This window comes from Anomaloglossus baeobatrachus, chromosome 11 (assembly GCF_048569485.1).
Source record: "Anomaloglossus baeobatrachus isolate aAnoBae1 chromosome 11, aAnoBae1.hap1, whole genome shotgun sequence".
Lineage (NCBI taxonomy): Eukaryota > Metazoa > Chordata > Amphibia > Anura > Aromobatidae > Anomaloglossus > Anomaloglossus baeobatrachus.
In genome coordinates this window covers 140703049-140722077 of record NC_134363.1, presented here as the reverse complement: position 1 = coordinate 140722077, position 19029 = coordinate 140703049, and the positions used below count along the sequence as shown (strand labels likewise).

Below are 19029 nucleotides of genomic sequence, written 5' to 3'. Positions count from 1 at the left end.
AGCCATTATTCTGTATGGAGGGCTATGTGGGGCCCATTATTCTGTATGGAGGACTATGTGAGGCCCATTATTCTGTATGGAGGGCTATGTGGGGCCCATTATTTTGTATGGAGGGCTATGCGGGGCCCATTATTCTATATGGAGGGCTATGTGGGGTCCATCATTCTGTATGGAGGGCTATGTGGGGCCCATTATTCTGCATGGAGGGCTATGCGGGGTCCATTATTCTGTATGGAGGGCTATGTGGGGCCCATTATTCTGTATGGAGGGCTATGTGGGGCCCATTATTCTGTATGGAGGGCTATGTGGGGCCCACTATTCTGTATGGAGGGCTATGTGGGGCCCATTATTCTGTATGGAGGACTATGTGGGGCCCATCATTCTGTATGGAGGGCTATGTGGGGCCCACTATTCTGTATGGAGGGCTATGTGGGGCCCATTATTCTGTATGGAGGACTATCTGTGGCCCATCATTTTGTATAAGGACTATCTGGGGCCCATTATTCTGTATAGAGGGCTATGTGGGGCCCATTATTCTGTATGGAGGGCTATGAGGAGCCATTATTCTGTATGGAGGGCTATGTGGGGCCCATTATTCTGTATGGAGGACTATGTGGGGCCCATTATTCTGTATGGAGGACTATGTGGGGCTCATTATTCTGTATGGAGGGCTATGTGGGGCCCATTATTCTGTATGGAGGGCTATGTGGGGCCCATTATTCTGTATGGAGAGCTATGTGGGGCCCATTATTCTGTATGTAGGGCTATGTGGGGCCCATTATTCTGTATGGAGGGCTATGTGAGGCCCATTATTCTGTATGGAGGGCTATGTGGGGCCCATTATTCTGTATGGAGGGCTATGTGAGGCCCATTATTCTGTATGGAGGGCTATGTGGGGCCCATTATTCTGCATGGAGGGTTATGTGGGGCCCATTATTCTGCATGGAGGGCTATGTGGGGCCCATTATTCTGTATGGAGGGCTATGTGGGGCCCATTATTCTGTATGGAGGGCTATGTGAGGTCCATCATTCTGTATGGAGGGCTATGTGGGGCCCATTATTCTGTATGGAGGGCTATGTGGGGCACATTATTCTGTATGGAGGGCTATGTGGGGCCCATTATTCTGTATGGAGGGCTATGTGGGGCCCATTATTCTGTATGGAGGGCTATGTGGGCCACATTATTCTGTATGGAGAACTATCTGTGGCCCATCATTTTGTATAAGGACTATCTGGGGCCCATTATTCTGTATGTGTCACGCTGTACTCTAAGATGTACAATAGCAGTACAGCGCAGTAATGTGGGACTGAGAGGATTCCTGAATCTATCTGAGAAGGTAGTTAGCTGGTAAACCACTAGGGGGCGTAAAAGTGGAGGAAACGTATGAGCAGGGAATTCCCTAGCAGAGGTAATACTTGTCAAGCCCACCAGATGGCAGTAGAATCGTCAGAAAGCCGTGTCACAACATGAGGTCTTGTAAGTACACAAGGGCAAAATCTAAACGTAGTCAGAGGGAAGCAAATAGTCAGTAGCCGGGAAATCAGAGCCTAGAAGCGAGGGGGAGTGGGAAGACAATACAGAATAAATGTAAACAGATAAGGAACGAACAGGGAGACAGCGGGAGAGACACTGATGGAAACAGACAACAGAGGAGGTTAACAGGTCAGGTGAACACGGAGGTCAGGAGGGGGCAGGGCAGACAACAGGTCACTCAAGAGCAGAACACAGCAGAGCCAGAAGTATCACTGGCGAAGTCCAAGAGAAACAGTGCCCTAATAAAGCAGCCTGACCTCCAGAACTAGGCAGAAATGATTAACCCCTAACGTGACCTGCATCAGAAGTGAAACTAAAAAAAAGGCTCAGCTCCAGCTGAGCCAGGAGTCAATCATGACAGTATGGATAAGTATTTGGGGCCTATTATTCTATTTGGAGGACTATGTAGGGCCCATTATTCTGTATGGAGTATTTAGGGGCCCATTCTGTATGGAGGACTATGTTGGGCCCATTATTCTGTAAGAAGGACTATCTGGAGCCAACAACTAGGTTGGCCCACGACTTTGTCCAAGTTTTTTTACTTTGGCCCTGTGTGTATTTGCGTTTTATATCCCTGCCTTAGAGGTAATTACATAGGTTGTCTGGTAACATCATATTAATGACCTTTTCATAGAATAGGTCATAAACATGAGATTGGTCAGTTTCCTACACCCAACACCCTTATTGATCAGTCGGCATTTACTCGCCATCGGCCCACATGGAACAGGGCTGTACTATACATCTCCATTCAATGTATAGTGGCTGCTTTCAGATACAGCAGGACAGCTCCTATTTATTCAAAAGGAGACGGCACAAATAACAGCTGATTGGTGAGGGAGCCGGGTTTTGGGTCCCTAGCAATCTCATATTGATTATCTATCCTAATGATGAGTAATCAGTATGATGTGACTGCACAACCCCTTAAATAAAAAGAAAAGGGATGGTGATGAGGACAATAGAGACTCCAACCCAGGAATACAATCATCAGGATCACTAACTTGGAAATGGGGTTTGGAGCATGTTTGGCTTCTCGGGTTTGGAGCATGTTTGGCTTCTCGGGTTTGGAGCATGTTTGGCTTCTCGGGTTTGGAGCATGTTTGGCTTCTCGGGTTTGGAGCATGTTTGGCTTCTCGGGTTTGGAGCATGTTTGGCTTCTCGGGTTTGGAGCATTTTTGGCTTCTCGGGTTTGGAGTATATTTGGCTTCTCGGGTTTGGAGCATTTTTGGCTTCTCGGGTTTGGAGTATATTTGGCTTCTCGGGTTTGGAGCATGTTTGGCTTCTTGGGTTTGGAGTATGTTTGGCTTCTCGGGTTTGGAGCATGTTTGGCTTCTCGGGTTTGGAGCATGTTTGGCTTCTCGGGTTTGGAGCATTTTTGGCTTCTCGGGTTTGGAGTATATTTGGCTTCTCGGGTTTGGAGCATTTTTGGCTTCTCGGGTTTGGAGTATATTTGGCTTCTCGGGTTTGGAGCATTTTTGGCTTCTCGGGTTTGGAGTATATTTGGCTTCTCGGGTTTGGAGCATGTTTGGCTTCTCGGGTTTGGAGCATTTTTGGCTTCTCGGGTTTGGAGTATATTTGGCTTCTCGGGTTTGGAGCATGTTTGGCTTCTCGGGTTTGGAGTATATTTGGCTTCTCGGGTTTGGAGTATGTTTGGCTTCTCTTTGAGTAGAAAACATCCTAGAAAACCACTCTTATTTTATTAATCACTCACTTTTCATGATTATATATTACCACCCCTTGTGCATCTAGATTACATGCAGTAGCAATTGAGCTGCCGTGATGAATAAGGCTATACTGGTTGTGGATTTGTGTATTTATATACAAAGTGATACTGTATGCTTGGTGGGGGGGTTCTATTAATCCGTTTGAGTCTCAGAGGAACACATACATTGGGGATGAGATTTGTAGTGATGGCACTATGTGTTTTTGAGGACGTACTAATTTCATTTATGCATTCCTTTTTTCCTTCTTTATTCGCTGTTTCTTAGAGCCAATACTCCATAGCATTATATACTTCTGGATCCTCTTCCCTTAGATAATCGTATTGTTGTGTTCCTCCTGTAAATATATGAGTGCATTTACAACTAGGTGTTACTATTTGTCAAAAGGGTGTGCCCCGACATTAGAGGAAACTTTTGAACCCAGTCTGTGATTATTGCTGAGGAACCTATGAGAATTCACATAGTCCTCTGAATTACACACTTATACCTCCGCATTACAGCAGAAACCATAAACTGATCACTACTAATATATTATAATTTTACCTTTCTTTCGTTATAGACATGGATGCTTTTGCCAGACCGAATTTTCCCAACTTGTCTGTAAGATCTGGCAAATACGATCTTGAAACAAATTCATCAATTTCTTCAGACAGTGACCTCTCTGTAGGAGCGTTCCGGCCCAGACTGGACAAGGTTGATACTTCACAAACGGTAAAGGAAAAGTATTTTTTTTTTGCACTAATTGGAAATTAAAAGGGAATCTGCCAGTACAATCAATCCTCCTAAGCCATCCATGTGGACAAGTTGGTCATATTAAGCCAAATAAAATGATACCTTGATATCTGCAATCTGACATCTTATTCCCGAGAAATCCACTTTTTTGTTATATACAGTATGTAAATATAAGGGAGCTGTTTAGAATTATTATGTGCTGGACATAGATCTCCCCGAGAATCTGCCTCCTGAGATTACACCGTTCCACCTATTTTCAGATGTTGTTAGATTCAGTTATGAAATAAGCCATGTTTTAATGATTTTGACCCCTTGAAAATCTGACAATGAAAATTGTGTGTTGGCTCTTGCTCAGACAAAGAGTTTTCCTTCTACACTTTAAAGGGAAGTAATCACCAGAATTTTCATATATAAGCTAAAGCCAGTGCTATACTGGCACTATCAGGCTGATTCTATACATACAGTGCTATACTGGCGCTATCAGGCAGATTCTATACATACAGTGCTATACTGGCACTATCAGGCTGATTATATACATACAGTGCTATACTGGCACTATCAGGCTGATTATATACATACAGTGCTATACTGGCACTATCAGGCTGATTCTATACATACAGTGCTATACTGGCACTATCAGGCTGATTCTATACATATTGTGCTATACTGGCACTATCAGGCTGATTCTATACATACAGTGCTATACTGGCGCTATCAGGCTGATTCTATACATATAGTGCTATACTGGCCCTATCAGGCTGATTCTATACATACAGTGCTATACTGGCGCTATCAGGCAGATTCTATACATACAGTGCTATACTGGCACTATCAGGTTGATTATATACATACAGTGCTATACTGGCACTATCAGGCTGATTCTATACATACAGTGCTATACTGGCACTATCAGGCTGATTCTATACATATTGTGCTATACTGGCACTATCAGGCTGATTCTATACATACAGTGCTATACTGGCACTATCAGGCTGATTCTATACATACAGTGCTATACTGGCACTATCAGGCTGATTCTATACATACTTTTAGTGGTCAGCTCGGATGTTTAGGTTTTGAAACCCAAGAAAGTAAAGTTTATAAAATCGGCAACTTCTTGAGTGACAGCAGCTGAGGATCAGATCATTTATTGTGTGCAAATTCCCTTTAAAATAAAAAAAATAACTCTAAACTTCTTTTCACAGTTTAAAATTCAGAGACCACAAATTGTGGAAGGCAGTGAGGAACAAATGAGGTCGAAGGACATCACTGAAGAATGGCACTGACACTGAGGATCGGCACTGACACCAAGGGTTGGGACTAACACTGAGAATCAGCACTAACATTTAGGACTCTGAGGATCGCTACTGACTCCGAGGATCGGCACTGACTCCCAGGATCCGCACTGACTCCCAGGATCCGCCCTGACATCAAGGATCGCCACTGATTCAGAGAATTGGCACTGACTCCGAGGATCGGCACTGACTCCGAGGATTCCCCTGACACCGAGGATCAGCACTGACACCGAAGATCCGCACTGGCACTGAGACTCGGCACTGATTCCAAGGATCAACACCGAATCCCAGGATCGGCACTGCTCTATGTTGTCGTCAACATAGCCTAATTTACTTCTGTGAATGTAATTAAAAAAAAGAGAGAGAGAAGAAAACCTAGCGTAAAACGCTTAGCCAACAAATAGTTTTTTCTGATATTTTATTACATTGCAGTACTTTGCACATTTTTGTCCTGAATTCTTATATGTTCTTTATTATAAACAGTTTTAGATTTTTATATTATACTTTTATGTTATTAGAGTAATATATGAAGCATAAAAAAAAACTTAATGTATTCTTGATGAACTCAAAGTGCTGCTAATTAGAGGTAATGAAGTACAGACTTGTACGCCTTTTGCACTTATAAAATATATTTTGTATTAACAAAAATGATGTATAGTTGTAAATTATTACTATGCTGAATTTGTTCAAGCCTACTTATATTGTGAACTATATTTTAATACTAAATGATGAGCAACAAACAATTTAAAAATAATAAAAAAAAAATTAAGTAAAAAAAAAATATTGAAAAAGATTGTTATTTTGGACTCTATTGGGTCCCATGAAGAGGAAAGGCGCCCAATTGTGCGGCATCGTGAGAGATCTAGGGTTTACAGCGCGGTGGCTGTGGTTTGTGCTGTTGCTTTTTAGTACCTTCATCCTTGGTCAGAAATCCTTTCTAGTTTTCCTCTGGATTCGCTCAAATACACATAAATGGATCTTTGTTTACGTGGTGCAAGTGCTTTAAAGGGTTTTTCCCACCAACAAAGGTTATTTTAAAAGTTGATTGTAATCAATAGATCTTGGAATAATAATAATTTCCACAATTTGATGTGTTTAAAAAATGTCCCTGTGCTGAGATAATCCTATATAAATTTATACAATATGTGCCCCTGCTATGTACTGTGTAATGGCCGTGTCTGACCATACAGGGACATGATCTGATCATACCACAGCTCCTGGGCAGGGGAACACGCAAAAGAGAGTATACAGACATCCCAGCACAAGATCATAGCTGATTCTTCCTGTGAGGTAAAACATTTCCCTGTCTGATTTTTAAAAAAATGTTTTACCTCAAAGAAAGAATCATTAGTGATCCCATGCTGTAATTTCGGTATATTCTTTTTTTTACTTCCTCCCCTGCCCAGGAGATGTGGTATGATCAAACCATGTCCCTTTACAATCAGATACAACCATTACACAGTACATAGTAGGGACACATATATAAGATTATCTCAGAACAGGAACATTTTTTTTTAAATACATCCAATTGTGGAACTTATTGTTAGTCCAGGATCTATTGATTAAAATAAACTTTAAAATTTACTTTGTTGGTGGGAAAACCCCTTTAAGGGACGACGTAAACAAAGACGTACTGTCATCCGCAGGGACATTTTATTTTACAATACATCTAATTATGGAAATTATTATTATTCCATGTTATATTGATTAAAATGAACTTTGTTTGTGGGAAAACCCATTAAGTCCTGCAACCCAGGACTTGTATGTTAACTTGCTTTTTAAGAACTGTACAGTGTAGATCTAACTGCGAAATTTATAGCAAGTTTCTCACAAGAGGCTGGTTGTAGGAGGCTTTCACACTTGTATTAGGACCCATTCACACATCCGATTTTCGCGTATGAGGCCTATCCGTAGTTGTCGCGGCTAGTTCTTGTACCTGTGATAGCCTGTGTGTCATGCATGGCGCAGATCTGCGTTTGCGGATCACTACTACACAACCTACCATGTGTTACCCGGATCGGCAGCTGCAGTTCGCTACTACCTGATTGGACTCTGTACACACTTACAACAAGCAACCTGGTTTCTGTAAGTAGTTCTGTTCTGTTGGGCGTCGGTTGTTATTTCATCTCTGCTTCTGGCACTTTAGGCGTTAATGCCTCCTGGAGCAGTGGCTGGCTTCTCAGTGATCCAGGTTGCTAATCACAATTTCCAGCTGGTCTCCTCCTACTTAAGTTTGGGGAGTTCTCTGTGCTATCTCCGAAGATAGCATCGGCTAAGCTGTTGCAATATCCCGGCATCCGTGGCATTCCTCTTTCTGGTGACCAGCGACTTGTTGTCTGCGCTGTTTGTAGGTTTGTAAGTTCCCCGGTGTGACTTGCTCCTGCCCCTTTTGGTTTATTCCCTTCCGTGTCTTTTTGTCTCTCCTCTGTGGATATTTGCGGTGTGAGTGTGTTTCAGTTTAATCCCCTTGTCTGTGTCTTAGGGAAGTTGTTACTTTGAGTCCAGCCCATCCCAGGTTTGGAGGTACGGGGGAATGGTATTAGGACAGGGTCGGACAGGAGAGAGGGCCAGGGCGGGGGCCCGGACCTTCCTACTTTCAAGGGTACCTCCGGGGTCAGTGTCACATCACCACCAGAGCCCGCTCCTGCGACTTCTGCTTCGATCACCAGGCGACGCCGTATTCCCGCCGTGGACAGTGCTGGTGATGGGAGAGGAGTCAGTGTCAGTGGCTCTGGTGGGCGCAGGCTCCGCTCATCCACTAAACTGGATTTCTCTGGGACCTGCAGTCCCACTGGCTGACTGTAGGTGGTGTGTGTCTTCCAGCTGAAGTTACCACCATTCAGCTGCAGCCAATGGGAAGACACCACACCCTTCTAATTCCCCCTCCTGTCTGCTAGTCATTGCCAGAGATAGTTTTTGAATTCCTACTTCCTGGTTTCCATTCTGTTCAGTATGGTGTTCTGTGTTTTGACCTCTGCCTGTTCTCTGACTATCGTCCTGCCTGGCGTTTTTGTACCTCGCTGCCAGATCCGGATTTAACCTTTGCTTGATTTCCTGACTATGTCCTAGTCTGCTGATTCTGTCCCTGTTCTGCATCTCCTGGTTTGATTTCTAGCCTGTCCATTACAGCCAGCTTGAAGTCTGTGGTTCCAGGCAGGCATTACAGCCAGGGTGAGCATAGGGCCCACAGTCTTAGGGCCAGCTTAGCCTCCCCGGTGTCCTTTCCACACACGTGACACTATGGGGCTATTCATAGGTCCGTGTTTTTTCATGGACCTCTTGGTGGGCAGAAAATCACGGACACAGGTCCGATTTTGGCCGAGGTTTGGATCAAAACTGGCAATGGGTCCGTGAAAAAAAATTAGACTGCACTCTCATGACATCCGATTTTCATGGACTCTCCGAATGAAGAAGATGGAGAACATTTGTTTATTTTTATTTTTCTACACATGAGAAAAACAGATTACACTCATACCAAAGTCTGATCATAATAATTGGTCTGTTTTTCTTCTACGTGGAAAAATTGCATGTGTGAATGAGCCCTTATAGAAAGAGTCCAAATCAAATAGACAACCCAAATTATAGCATTATACATGTGAAAACGCACAAATCAGAGAGGAGAAACCCTGACAACTGAAGTGAAGTGACTCTAGCATGTATTTAAAGGGCCTCTATGACAGGTAATTTTTTTTCTTCCAAAATGGTCAAAATGTAATAAAACAAAAAACAAAAATAGTAACACCTTACTAAAGTCCCATAGTTTCCGATCTGATGCTGCCAGGTCCCCTCCCGATCTCTACTTCCTGCTGCGGTGATGACAGACACATAGACATGTGACTGCTGCAGCCAATCATTTGCCACTAATGCCCTACAGCTAGTTAATACAACAATGGCCACCTTGCTCAGCGCTACCTCCCAGAAATGAAGCAAATTGGAAGCAATGTAGTCTAGTAAAGTGATTTGCTTAACTGGACTCCACTGGCGATTAATTTTACATTTCTGGGAGGTAGCGCTGACCAGGTGGCCATTGTTGTATTAACTCATTTTCTGAGACTCCATCCGACGGCTGGTTTCTGATGGGACCATAGGTTGCAACACCCACTTACCATATAGGCATATCCTACGATGCCTGTACAACTGTCGACACCATCATTTTTTAGTTTCTCTTCCATTTCCTTTTATAGGTGACTCCCAATGTGCTCCGACACCTCTACTTTGTACTTTGCTACCCCTACAGCTAGTGTCATACCATGTCTTTCCCAAGTCCTTTCCTGGGAAAGTATGATTTATGCCGTTCTACCCTCTCTAGCACTGCAGCAAAGACTGGTGCTCTCAGAACAGGAATACCCCTTTAAAGGGAACCAATCACCAGGATTTTCGTATATAACCTAAAGCCAATGCTATACTGGCACTATCAGGCTGATTCTATACATACCTGTAGTGGTAGGCTCGGATGTTTAGGTTTTGAAATCCAAGAAAGTAAAGTTTATAAAATCACTAGCTGCTTGAGTGACAGCAGCAAAAGGAGCAGATAATATCTGGGGGGTTATTCATAGTTATCCCCTCCCCCTATTAGAATTAGCATAAGTATTATGCAATCGATTTAATTTTTCCCTAGCAGGACCTGTGTGAGGTCATACCCATGTGACCAGAAGGGGCGGGGCCTCAGCCAACAAAGCTGATACCAGGAAGCAACATGTTTCTGTTGGCTGAGGCCCCGCCCCATCTGGTCACATGGGTGTATGACCTCACACAGGTCCTGCAAGTGAAAAATTAAATTAATTGTATAATACTTATGCTTATTCTAACAGGGGGAGGGGATAACTATGAATACCCCCAGATATTATCTGCTCCTCAGCTGCTGTCACTCAAGAAGCTGCTGATTTTTATAAACTTTACTTTCTTGGATTTCAAAACGTAAACATCCGAGCTGACCACTAGAGGTATGTATAGAATCAGCCTGATAGTGCCAGTATAGCACTGGATTTAGGTTATATACGAAAATCCTGGTGATTGGTTCCCTTCAAGAGAATCATTGTCCATATAATTAATTACCATAACAGAAGGGTTCATCCTCCACTGGGATCCCATTTGAAAGGTCAATTTGGGATTCTTGTATCCTACCACATCAATGTCTTCTATAGGCTAGTATACATTATAAAAGAAGCCTCTTTAGACCTCAATTTCCCTACAGAGACCACCGCAGGTCATAAGAATGGGCGCGCAAAGTGATTACAGCAGATTGCTCTCGGTTTCTGACCACAACTACCATCTTGGACTATTTTTGGAGGAAACATTCAGATGTATATTTTTTACTTAAAACACAAAGTAGTACACTTTTTATTTCTTTTCATACAGTGTATTATTTTATTATTACATGAAGCATAAATCACTATTTCCAGATATTATTATTATTATTATTATTTATTATTATAGCGCCATTTATTCCATGGCGCTTTACAAGTGAAAGGGTATACGTACAACAATCATTAACAGTACATAACAGACTAGTACAGGGGGAGAGAGGACCCTGCCCGCGAGGGCTCACAGTCTACAGGGAATGGGTGATGGTACAATAGGTGAGGACAGAGCTGGTTGCACAGTGGTCTACTGGACTAAGGGCTATTGTAGGTTGTAGGCTTGTTGGAAGAGGTGGGTCTTGAGGTTCCTCTTGAAGCATTCCACGGTAGGGGAGAGTCTGATGTGCTGAGGTAGAGCGTTCCAGAGTATGGGGGATGCACGGGAGAAATCTTGTACGCGATTGTGGGAAGAGGAGATAAGGGAGGAGCAGAGAAGGAGATCTTGTGAGGATCTGAGGTTGCGAGCAGGTAGGTACCGGGAGACTAGGTCACAGATGTAGGGAGGAGACAGGTTGTGCATGGCTTTGTATGTCATGGTTAGTGTTTTAGTGATATAGACAGGACATTCAAAAGAAGGGACAAACCTGCTCCACAGGCCTGGCTTCCCATTCTCAAACTATTGTCTGGCTTTCATATTGGAACTCGACATGATGATTGTGCACCTGAGAAGGAAGTGTTGGGAGTCCTTATGTCTTCTGTTACATATTCTTTCCGAATTGATAACAACGAGGTGCGCTCCAGATACATATATCTAAACCTCCTAAGGTGGTGATATCGGGACATCATATTTGTGAGCTCTACAGCTTATTAGCAGCCACTGATTGGCTGCAGCGCTCACGTGGCATTACTAGGTCACGTGAGCACCCAGCACTGACATCGCTGGAACAGTACCAGTGCTGGCGGTATCTGGTTTTTTTTTTTATATATACGTGGCAATACAGCATTTAATTAGGGGGCTGGCCAACTAGTGGACAACCTCTTTAACACTAGAAGTCCCAGAAATTTCGAGCTCCCCCCTGAAGTCCCGAAAGAGGGTCAAATGACCCTTAGGGTACCGTCACACTTTAGCGACGCTACAGCGATCCCACTAGCGATCTGACCTGGTCAGGATCCCTGGTGCGTCGCTACATGGTCGCTGGTGAGCTGTCAATCAGGCAGATCTCACCAGCGACCAGTGACCAGCCCCCAGAGACGCGTGGAAGCAATGGTGCGCTTGGTAACTAAGGTAAATATCTGGTAACCAAGCGCTTGGTTACCCGATATTTACCTTGGTTACCAGCGCACACCGCTTAGCGCTGGCTCCCTGCACTTGTAGCCAGAGTACACATCGGGTCAATAAGCAAACCGCTTTGCTTATTTACCCGATGTGTACTCTGGCTACGTGTGCAGGGAGCCGGCACTGGCAGCCTGAGAGCGGCGGACGCTAGTAACCAAGGTAAATATCGGGTAACCAAGCACTTTGCTTGGTTACCCGATATTTACCTTGGTTACAGCTTACCGCAGGCTGTCAGAAGCCGGCGCCCTGCACATTCAGATCGTTGCTCTCTCTCTCTGTCAAACACAGCGATGTGTGCTTCACAGCGGGAGAGCAACGTCCAAAAAATGAACCAGCACAGTGTGTAACGATCAGCGATTTCACAGCAGGGGCCAGATCGCTGCTCAGTGTCACACACAGAGAGATCGCTAATGAGGTCACTGCTGCGTCACAAAAACCGTGACTCAGCAGCGATCTCGCTGTGTGAGAAGTACCCCTTAGTCCAAACTGAATAGAACTAAATAGAAACTAAATGGCTAAACTCAATGGAAAACAACAACCTCCTGTGGTGCGACAGTAATGGCCTTAATTACAGAACAAAAGACGGTGATTATAGGATGTTAGCTAAAATACTTCAGGTCATTCGACCCATCTCTGGGTTCCAAAGGTAGAAATGTTAAAATTATCCCTCTCTGGGACTTCTAGTGCTAAGAACTATGTTTAGGTTCAAGTAATCATAAATCTCAGCAAAAATGTGCATTTTCAAAAGATTGTCAATTGATTCTTAACAAGGATACGCTTTTTAATTTATAGAACTGGACATGGCTTCAAGACAAGGTGAGCTGTGTTTTGCCATGCACAAGATTCAAGCGAATGTGATGAAGTTACAGTACCAGTCACAGTCTGAGGACAAGGGTGGCGCTATTTTTGGGAAAAAAAATCCACTGAAATGATCATCTTTGGAAACAATGCCTCTCACAAGACTGACGTGTTATTAACCAAATGAACGCACAGACCCCCTAATAATCAGACACAATGTAAGGCCTCAGTTGGCAGTGCAATCATTGGCATTCTTCTGCATTTGAAGATCTTCATTCCTTATTGTCCATCCTTGTCTATATGCACCACACGGCTTTCTCGTCTCGATTTTTCAGCCTGAAACACCAACAAGTGACTCCGGAGAGTATCGTCAGCCCCTGTGATAATCAGGGCAGGATCATTATTCTGTTGGAACAATCATAAATCAGATTTTAATAAGATTTTTACTTTATACTTTTATTTTCTGTGATTATAAAGGCTCGAGAATACGCATTAATTTATTTTTACCTTCATCCAATCTGTGTTTTGGAGTCTTTTTCTATCTTTCTCTACTAAAGGGGCTTTCTCATGTCATGAAATTATGGCATACTCCTTTCATTGTTGAGGTTAGCTGTTTGGGATCTCCTTGGATCTTAACAATTAAAGGGGTTTTCCAGTTTCGGAGTTGCCCCATCGCCAGACAGTTTACTTTACAAAAGGACCAAACAGTATTTTATGCACCATCTCTGGGTCCAGTTCCAAGTCTTCGCCGTTCCCCGATGTCCGTTATTGTCTGCAGTGCTGACATCACATCGGCAGCGCTGCAGCCAATCAGTGTGTTCAGTGGCTGTGAGCGGTTCGGGCTGTCTACTCAAGCATCACCGATGAGCTCGCTAATAGACTGCCGTGATGTTGATGTGGCGACGGAGATGCAGATATTATCAGATATCGGGAGTAGCGTCAGAGACTTCGCACCAGATCTGGGAAGGGTGATTAATGAACTGTTCATGGGGAGAAGGGTTTATGAAACTGGAACGGACACCCATCAATCAGCTAATGATAAAATATCTTTATTTTATGAGCTGGATCTCTTCCTGAGGTATTGTATGTTGCACTCTTTGCTCTCAGCAATTCAGAGTTCTCCTCGTTTCAGCTCCTTCTCCCCTCTCACAGCATGCAGTCTCAGACACAGAGAGACTACAACTACTTACTTCTATTTACTGTATTATACTAGACTGGTCTTTAGGAGAATAGATTTCTGAAAATGTATAGTGAGATTTGTCAAAAGATAGGTCAAAAGTGTTTTGCATCCATGAGTTATAACGGGGTCCCTGTAGCTAGTGATGCCAGTCTTCACAAGGTGTTTGTTGCTTCCTAACCTTTGGAGGACTGTAAGTTGATTCAATCTATTTTATTTCAGTTTAATACTATGGGACAAATATGTCCTTCATTCCTCAAAATGATAATAGGTAGAAAAATGGTTTCCAGTTTTCACACACAAGCACTGTGCTCTAATCTCTCCTCTTTCTAATCACGCAGGAGGTTAGACCATGATGTAAGAATTGTATCCCTACATCTCACACACTAGAAACCAAAGATATTGTGTGGGTGTGTTCTTTCTCTACTGTGTTGCTGCTTGCCTATGGCTGGGCAACTCATACAGAGATATAAATGAGACTACTACTGTAGCCATCATTGGCAAGTAGTTGCCCCACAAGCACTGTGCTCTAATCTCTTTTTCTAATCATGCAGGAGGTAAAGCCTGCTTTACACGTTACAATTACACATGCGATCTCGTATGCGATCGCACACGCCCCCATCGTATGTGCGGCACATTCAATTTGTTGCCCGTGTCGCACAAACTATTAAATCCTGTCACACGTACTTACCTTCCATACGACCTCGATGTGGGCGGCGAACATCCACTTCCTGGAGTGGGAGGGACGTTCGGCGTCACAGCGACGTCACACGGCAGCCGGACAATAGAAGTGGAGGGGCGGAGATTAGCGGGACGTAAACATCCCGCCCACCTCCTTCCTTCCGCATTGCCGACGGGACGCAGGTAAGATGTGTTCATCGTTCCCGGGGTGTCACACACAGCGATGTGTGCTGCCTTGGGAACATTGAACAACCGGACGTTCAATTTTTAGTAATTGAACGACATGTATGCGATCAACGGTTTTTCGTTCAATCACAATCACACGTAGGTTTCACACACTACAATATCACTAACGATGCCGGATGTGCGTCACTTACGACGTGACCCCGCCGACACATCATAATATATATTGTAGCGTGTAAATTACGCAGCGTTTAAGTCACTGCATGTGCGTCTCAGAACGCAGCCGAAAAGCTGCGTTCTGAGACACATTGTGACTGCAGAATTCCTGCTGAATTCATGCGTTCTGGATGCTTCCAGAACGCACATTTTTGACAGTGCGGTCCCACTCGGCTCTGCTGAATCCCCATAGACTTGTAGCAGAGCCGACCGCACTGTCAAAAAGAGCATGGCTGGCTGCGGGACAGTGCCGCGTGATCAGAATGAACTCGGATGAACTTCACCTGACTTCATTGTGATCACGCGGCTCTATCTGTGTGCCGCGGCTTGATTTGCGATCACAGGTGAATCACTCACCGGTGACCGCAAATCCCCTGAGTGACTGCAGTGAGCCGCGCGATCACCGGTGCTGTCACTCAGGTTACTTGAGTGATGTCTCCGCTGACAGCGCGGCTCACGTCAGTTGCTTAATGCAGCTGATAGAGAGCGGTCGTGTTCTACTGCTGCTCCTGTCCGCTTCATGTAGCAGAGCTGGATGCGTTGCGGGACCTCGTGAGGATTACGTCGGACCTGCAGGGGTATTTGGGGATTTTAACAAACTGGTAAAAAAGGGTGGGTTTTTTTTCGTCTTTTATTTCAAATAAAGGATTTTTTGGGCGTTTGTGTTTATTTACTTTCACTTACAGGTTAATCATTGTGGGTGTCTCATAGACGCCTGCAATGATTAACGTAGGACTTAGTGGCAGCTATGGGCTGCCATTAACTCCTTATTACCCAGATTGCCACCGCACCAGGGCAATTCTGGATGAGCCGGGTAGAGTCCTGGGACTGTCGCATATAATCGATGCGGCAATTCCGGGCGGCTGCTGGCTGATATTTTTAGGCTGGGGGGCTCCCCATAACGTGGGGCTCCCCATCCTGAGAATACCAGCCTTCAGCCGTGTGGCTTTATCTTGGCTGGTATCAAAATTGGGGGGGGGCCGCATGCCGTTTTTTTTTAATTATTTATTTTACTGCACTACATAGACCCGCCCACCTGTGGCTGTGATTGGTTGCAGTGAGACATCTGTCACTCAGCGTGGGGACGTGTCTGACTGCAACCAATCATAGGCGCTGGTGGGCGGGGGTAGCAGGGAATACGAGATTAAATAATCAGAGGCCGGCATTTTTAAAAGCAGGAGAAGCCGCTGGAGCAGTGGGACAGCTGTGCAGTGCCACGCCGGTGTTCGGTCAGTGATCGGTGAGTATGAGAGAGGGGGGGAGAGGGATAGACCGACAGACAGAGAGAGAGACCGACATTGCAACCAAAACGCACAAAAGAAGTGACATGTTGCTTTTTAGAACGCAACGTCTTGGCAGCAGCTGAAACGCTGCATTCTAAAACGCAACGTGGGGATGGAATGTGCACAATCTTCATAGATTGTGCCGGGGACGCAGGACACATGCAGTTATGCTGCGGTGCAGATCGCAGCGTAACTGCATGAAAATATGCAACGTGCGCACATAGCCTTAGACCAGGAGATCAGAGCTGTATCCTTACATCTCACACACTGAAAAACCAAAGATATTGTGTGGGGTGTTCTTTCTCTAATGTGTTGCTGCGTGAATAAGACTGGGCAACTCATACAGGGATATAAATGATACTACTGTATCCAGCATTGGCAAGTAGTTGGCCCCATTTTATATCGATGATTTAGTACTTACAGTGACTGCAGAGATGAAACTGTCAATGAGATAGTAGTCAGCACCGCTGTGTGCGCGCAGATTCATAGGCATGAATGCTACAGTCTTTGCCAGATGCTGTGTCTTCGTATTAGTCACAAAGTCAAACACTTCAATAGGACCGGATCCAAAGCAGCGTACTTCTCCCTGGAACAACAAACAAAATATACTTATTTTTGTCACAGCTAAATATGAACCTCTTGTTTATCACAGTGTGCCGACGGCCGCTGTGTTCTTCAAAAGCAAATAGTCCTAAGAGATCAGTTGTGGGGAATAAGAGGTATTTTAAATGCGGAATTCCTTAATGTTCATTTATTTTTTTTGTTCAAGAATTTTGGATTCATCTGGATTTTTTTCTACAATCGATAGATAGAGGTAGATAAATAGATATCGATAAATTGCAGATACATGGATATCGTAGAGATAGATATGGCAGAACTAGATATATATAGATGGATGTATACATAGATAAATAGATACAGTAGATAGATGCGGTGGTCCGAGATGTCTCCCAAGCAGCTGCATTTGGCCACGCACTAGGTCATTATCTAAGCCGGCACTTCCGGGTCAGGGCGATGTCAACAGTGTGACAAACCCACCAAGGACAACATTTGCAACTACTATGTATGCTCTTCCCGTGTTTGCGTGGGTTTCCTCCAGGTTCTCCAGTTTTCTCCCACACACCAAAGACATACTATTATGAGTGTAGCTCGCTGGAGGGAGACCCCCGGGGGAATCTGGTGTCAGAAGGTCACAGGGCCTTGCCACTGGCAGATTCACTAATGTTATTTAATAACATCTCCTTCCTTGTGGTGCTGTAAGGGTTAAGCACCATTTCCTGCCTGGCTGCTGGCTGTAGCTGCCAATCTCAGGTGTGGCTCTTTGGCATCACTCCCCTTCCCTATTTAAGTCATGTGATCTGATCCCATGATGCCTGTGATAGAAACTGAATCCGTCATTTCTATGTGGTCCACTTTAGAATGAGCCTGCTCTGGAAGAAGTCTGTCGTGTTGTGTGCAGCTGCGGTGTTTGCTGCACTGCTTGTAGTGTCTTTTCCTTGCATGTCTATTTCCCCTGTTTGTATTCCTTCCCTTGTGTTTCTGTATTGTAGTGGCGAGTCTAGTGATCTTGTCAGCCTGCTCACTAGCCAGGGTAAGTGTAGGCTGAGGGCCTAAGATATCCAGCTTGGCGACAGGTTGCAAGAACCTGTATAGGACAATAGGGAGCTCAGGAATCAGTTTGTAGTGAGTTCAGGAGGTGCCCCCTCACCCCTCTCCCTAGCGGCAGGGATCTCTGTTGTATCGTGACCCCTGTGTGTTGTAAAAACTTAGGTAAGCCCTGCTAGTCACGTGCGTGACACATACTGATAGGGAATGTAGATTGTGAGCCACAATGGGGACAGCCATGATGATTTCTGTAAAGTGCTGTGGAAATAATGGCGCTCTATAAGTGAGTAATATACATAGACAGCAGTTGAGAGAGGCTCTTCAGTACGTTTGTCAGTAGGAGCCTGTGCATGTGAACCTCTGTCCTTGCTCTGTCAGCAGCCCATTAGTCAACGTGTTTGTATGACTGTGATGTAAAGTGTCAATTACAGAATCACTGCAGACCTGTAATGAGCGGAGCTGTAAAGCACAAACAATTAGCGAGAAAACACAGGAATGACTACGTACAACCGCCACTAATGGCTTGTAAGCAACTGCACTTCACATCGACAGAAAGTGAGAAGAGCGACAAAGATTGAAGTAATACAGAATGTTTAATGTGAACCTGCTCAACCACAGGCATGATGAATCACAGGCATTACTGACGTATATTTTATTATGAAGCACTGCTGCAGAGAAAAACACAGCCAAGAGGTACGTCCCCAGCGGCTTCTGCACGGCTTCTCAGCTGGACTGACAGCTCTCTCTCTAAACCGGACTATGTGGGTACTCGAGAATTGTCAATCTGAGTGGGCAGAGCGATGCCCGTGGGAACCGGGGACCTGAGTCTTGGACTAGTCACCACTTCCCCAGCCGCACTCTCAAATGTTTTTTTTTTTCTCAATTGCAGCAGCATTTCAGAATAAAACATACATGCCAATAGTGCGGGAGCCGGTCTCTGGCTGACGCGGGAGCCGGTCTCTGGCTGACGCGGGAGCCGGTCTCTGGCTGACGCGGGAGCCGGTCTCTGGCTGACGCGGGAGCCGGTCTCTGGCTGACGCGGGAGCCGGTCTCTGATTCACGCAGGATATGGTCTCTGAGTCACACTGGAACCGCTTTCTGATTCATGAAGGATCCAGTTTCTGATTCATGAAGGATCCAGTTTCTGATTCATGAAGGATCCAGTTTCTGA

At 44.7% G+C, this 19029-nt stretch overlaps 1 protein-coding gene across 1 annotated transcript in view; it reads right to left on the bottom strand.

Moving 5' to 3' along the window:
* Window positions 1–10632: 10632 nt before the first annotated feature.
* The window catches only part of LOC142255977 (putative oxidoreductase YteT), a 198269-nt gene continuing 189872 nt past the window's right edge, over window positions 10633–19029 (bottom strand). The window contains exons 14-15 of the mRNA XM_075327445.1: window positions 16675–16839; window positions 10633–13118 (exon numbers count right to left, since the gene is read on the bottom strand). Of these exons, the coding sequence (XP_075183560.1) occupies window positions 12993–13118; window positions 16675–16839 (291 nt within the window). The 3' untranslated portion in view covers window positions 10633–12992. The remainder of the gene's footprint in view (window positions 13119–16674; window positions 16840–19029) is intronic.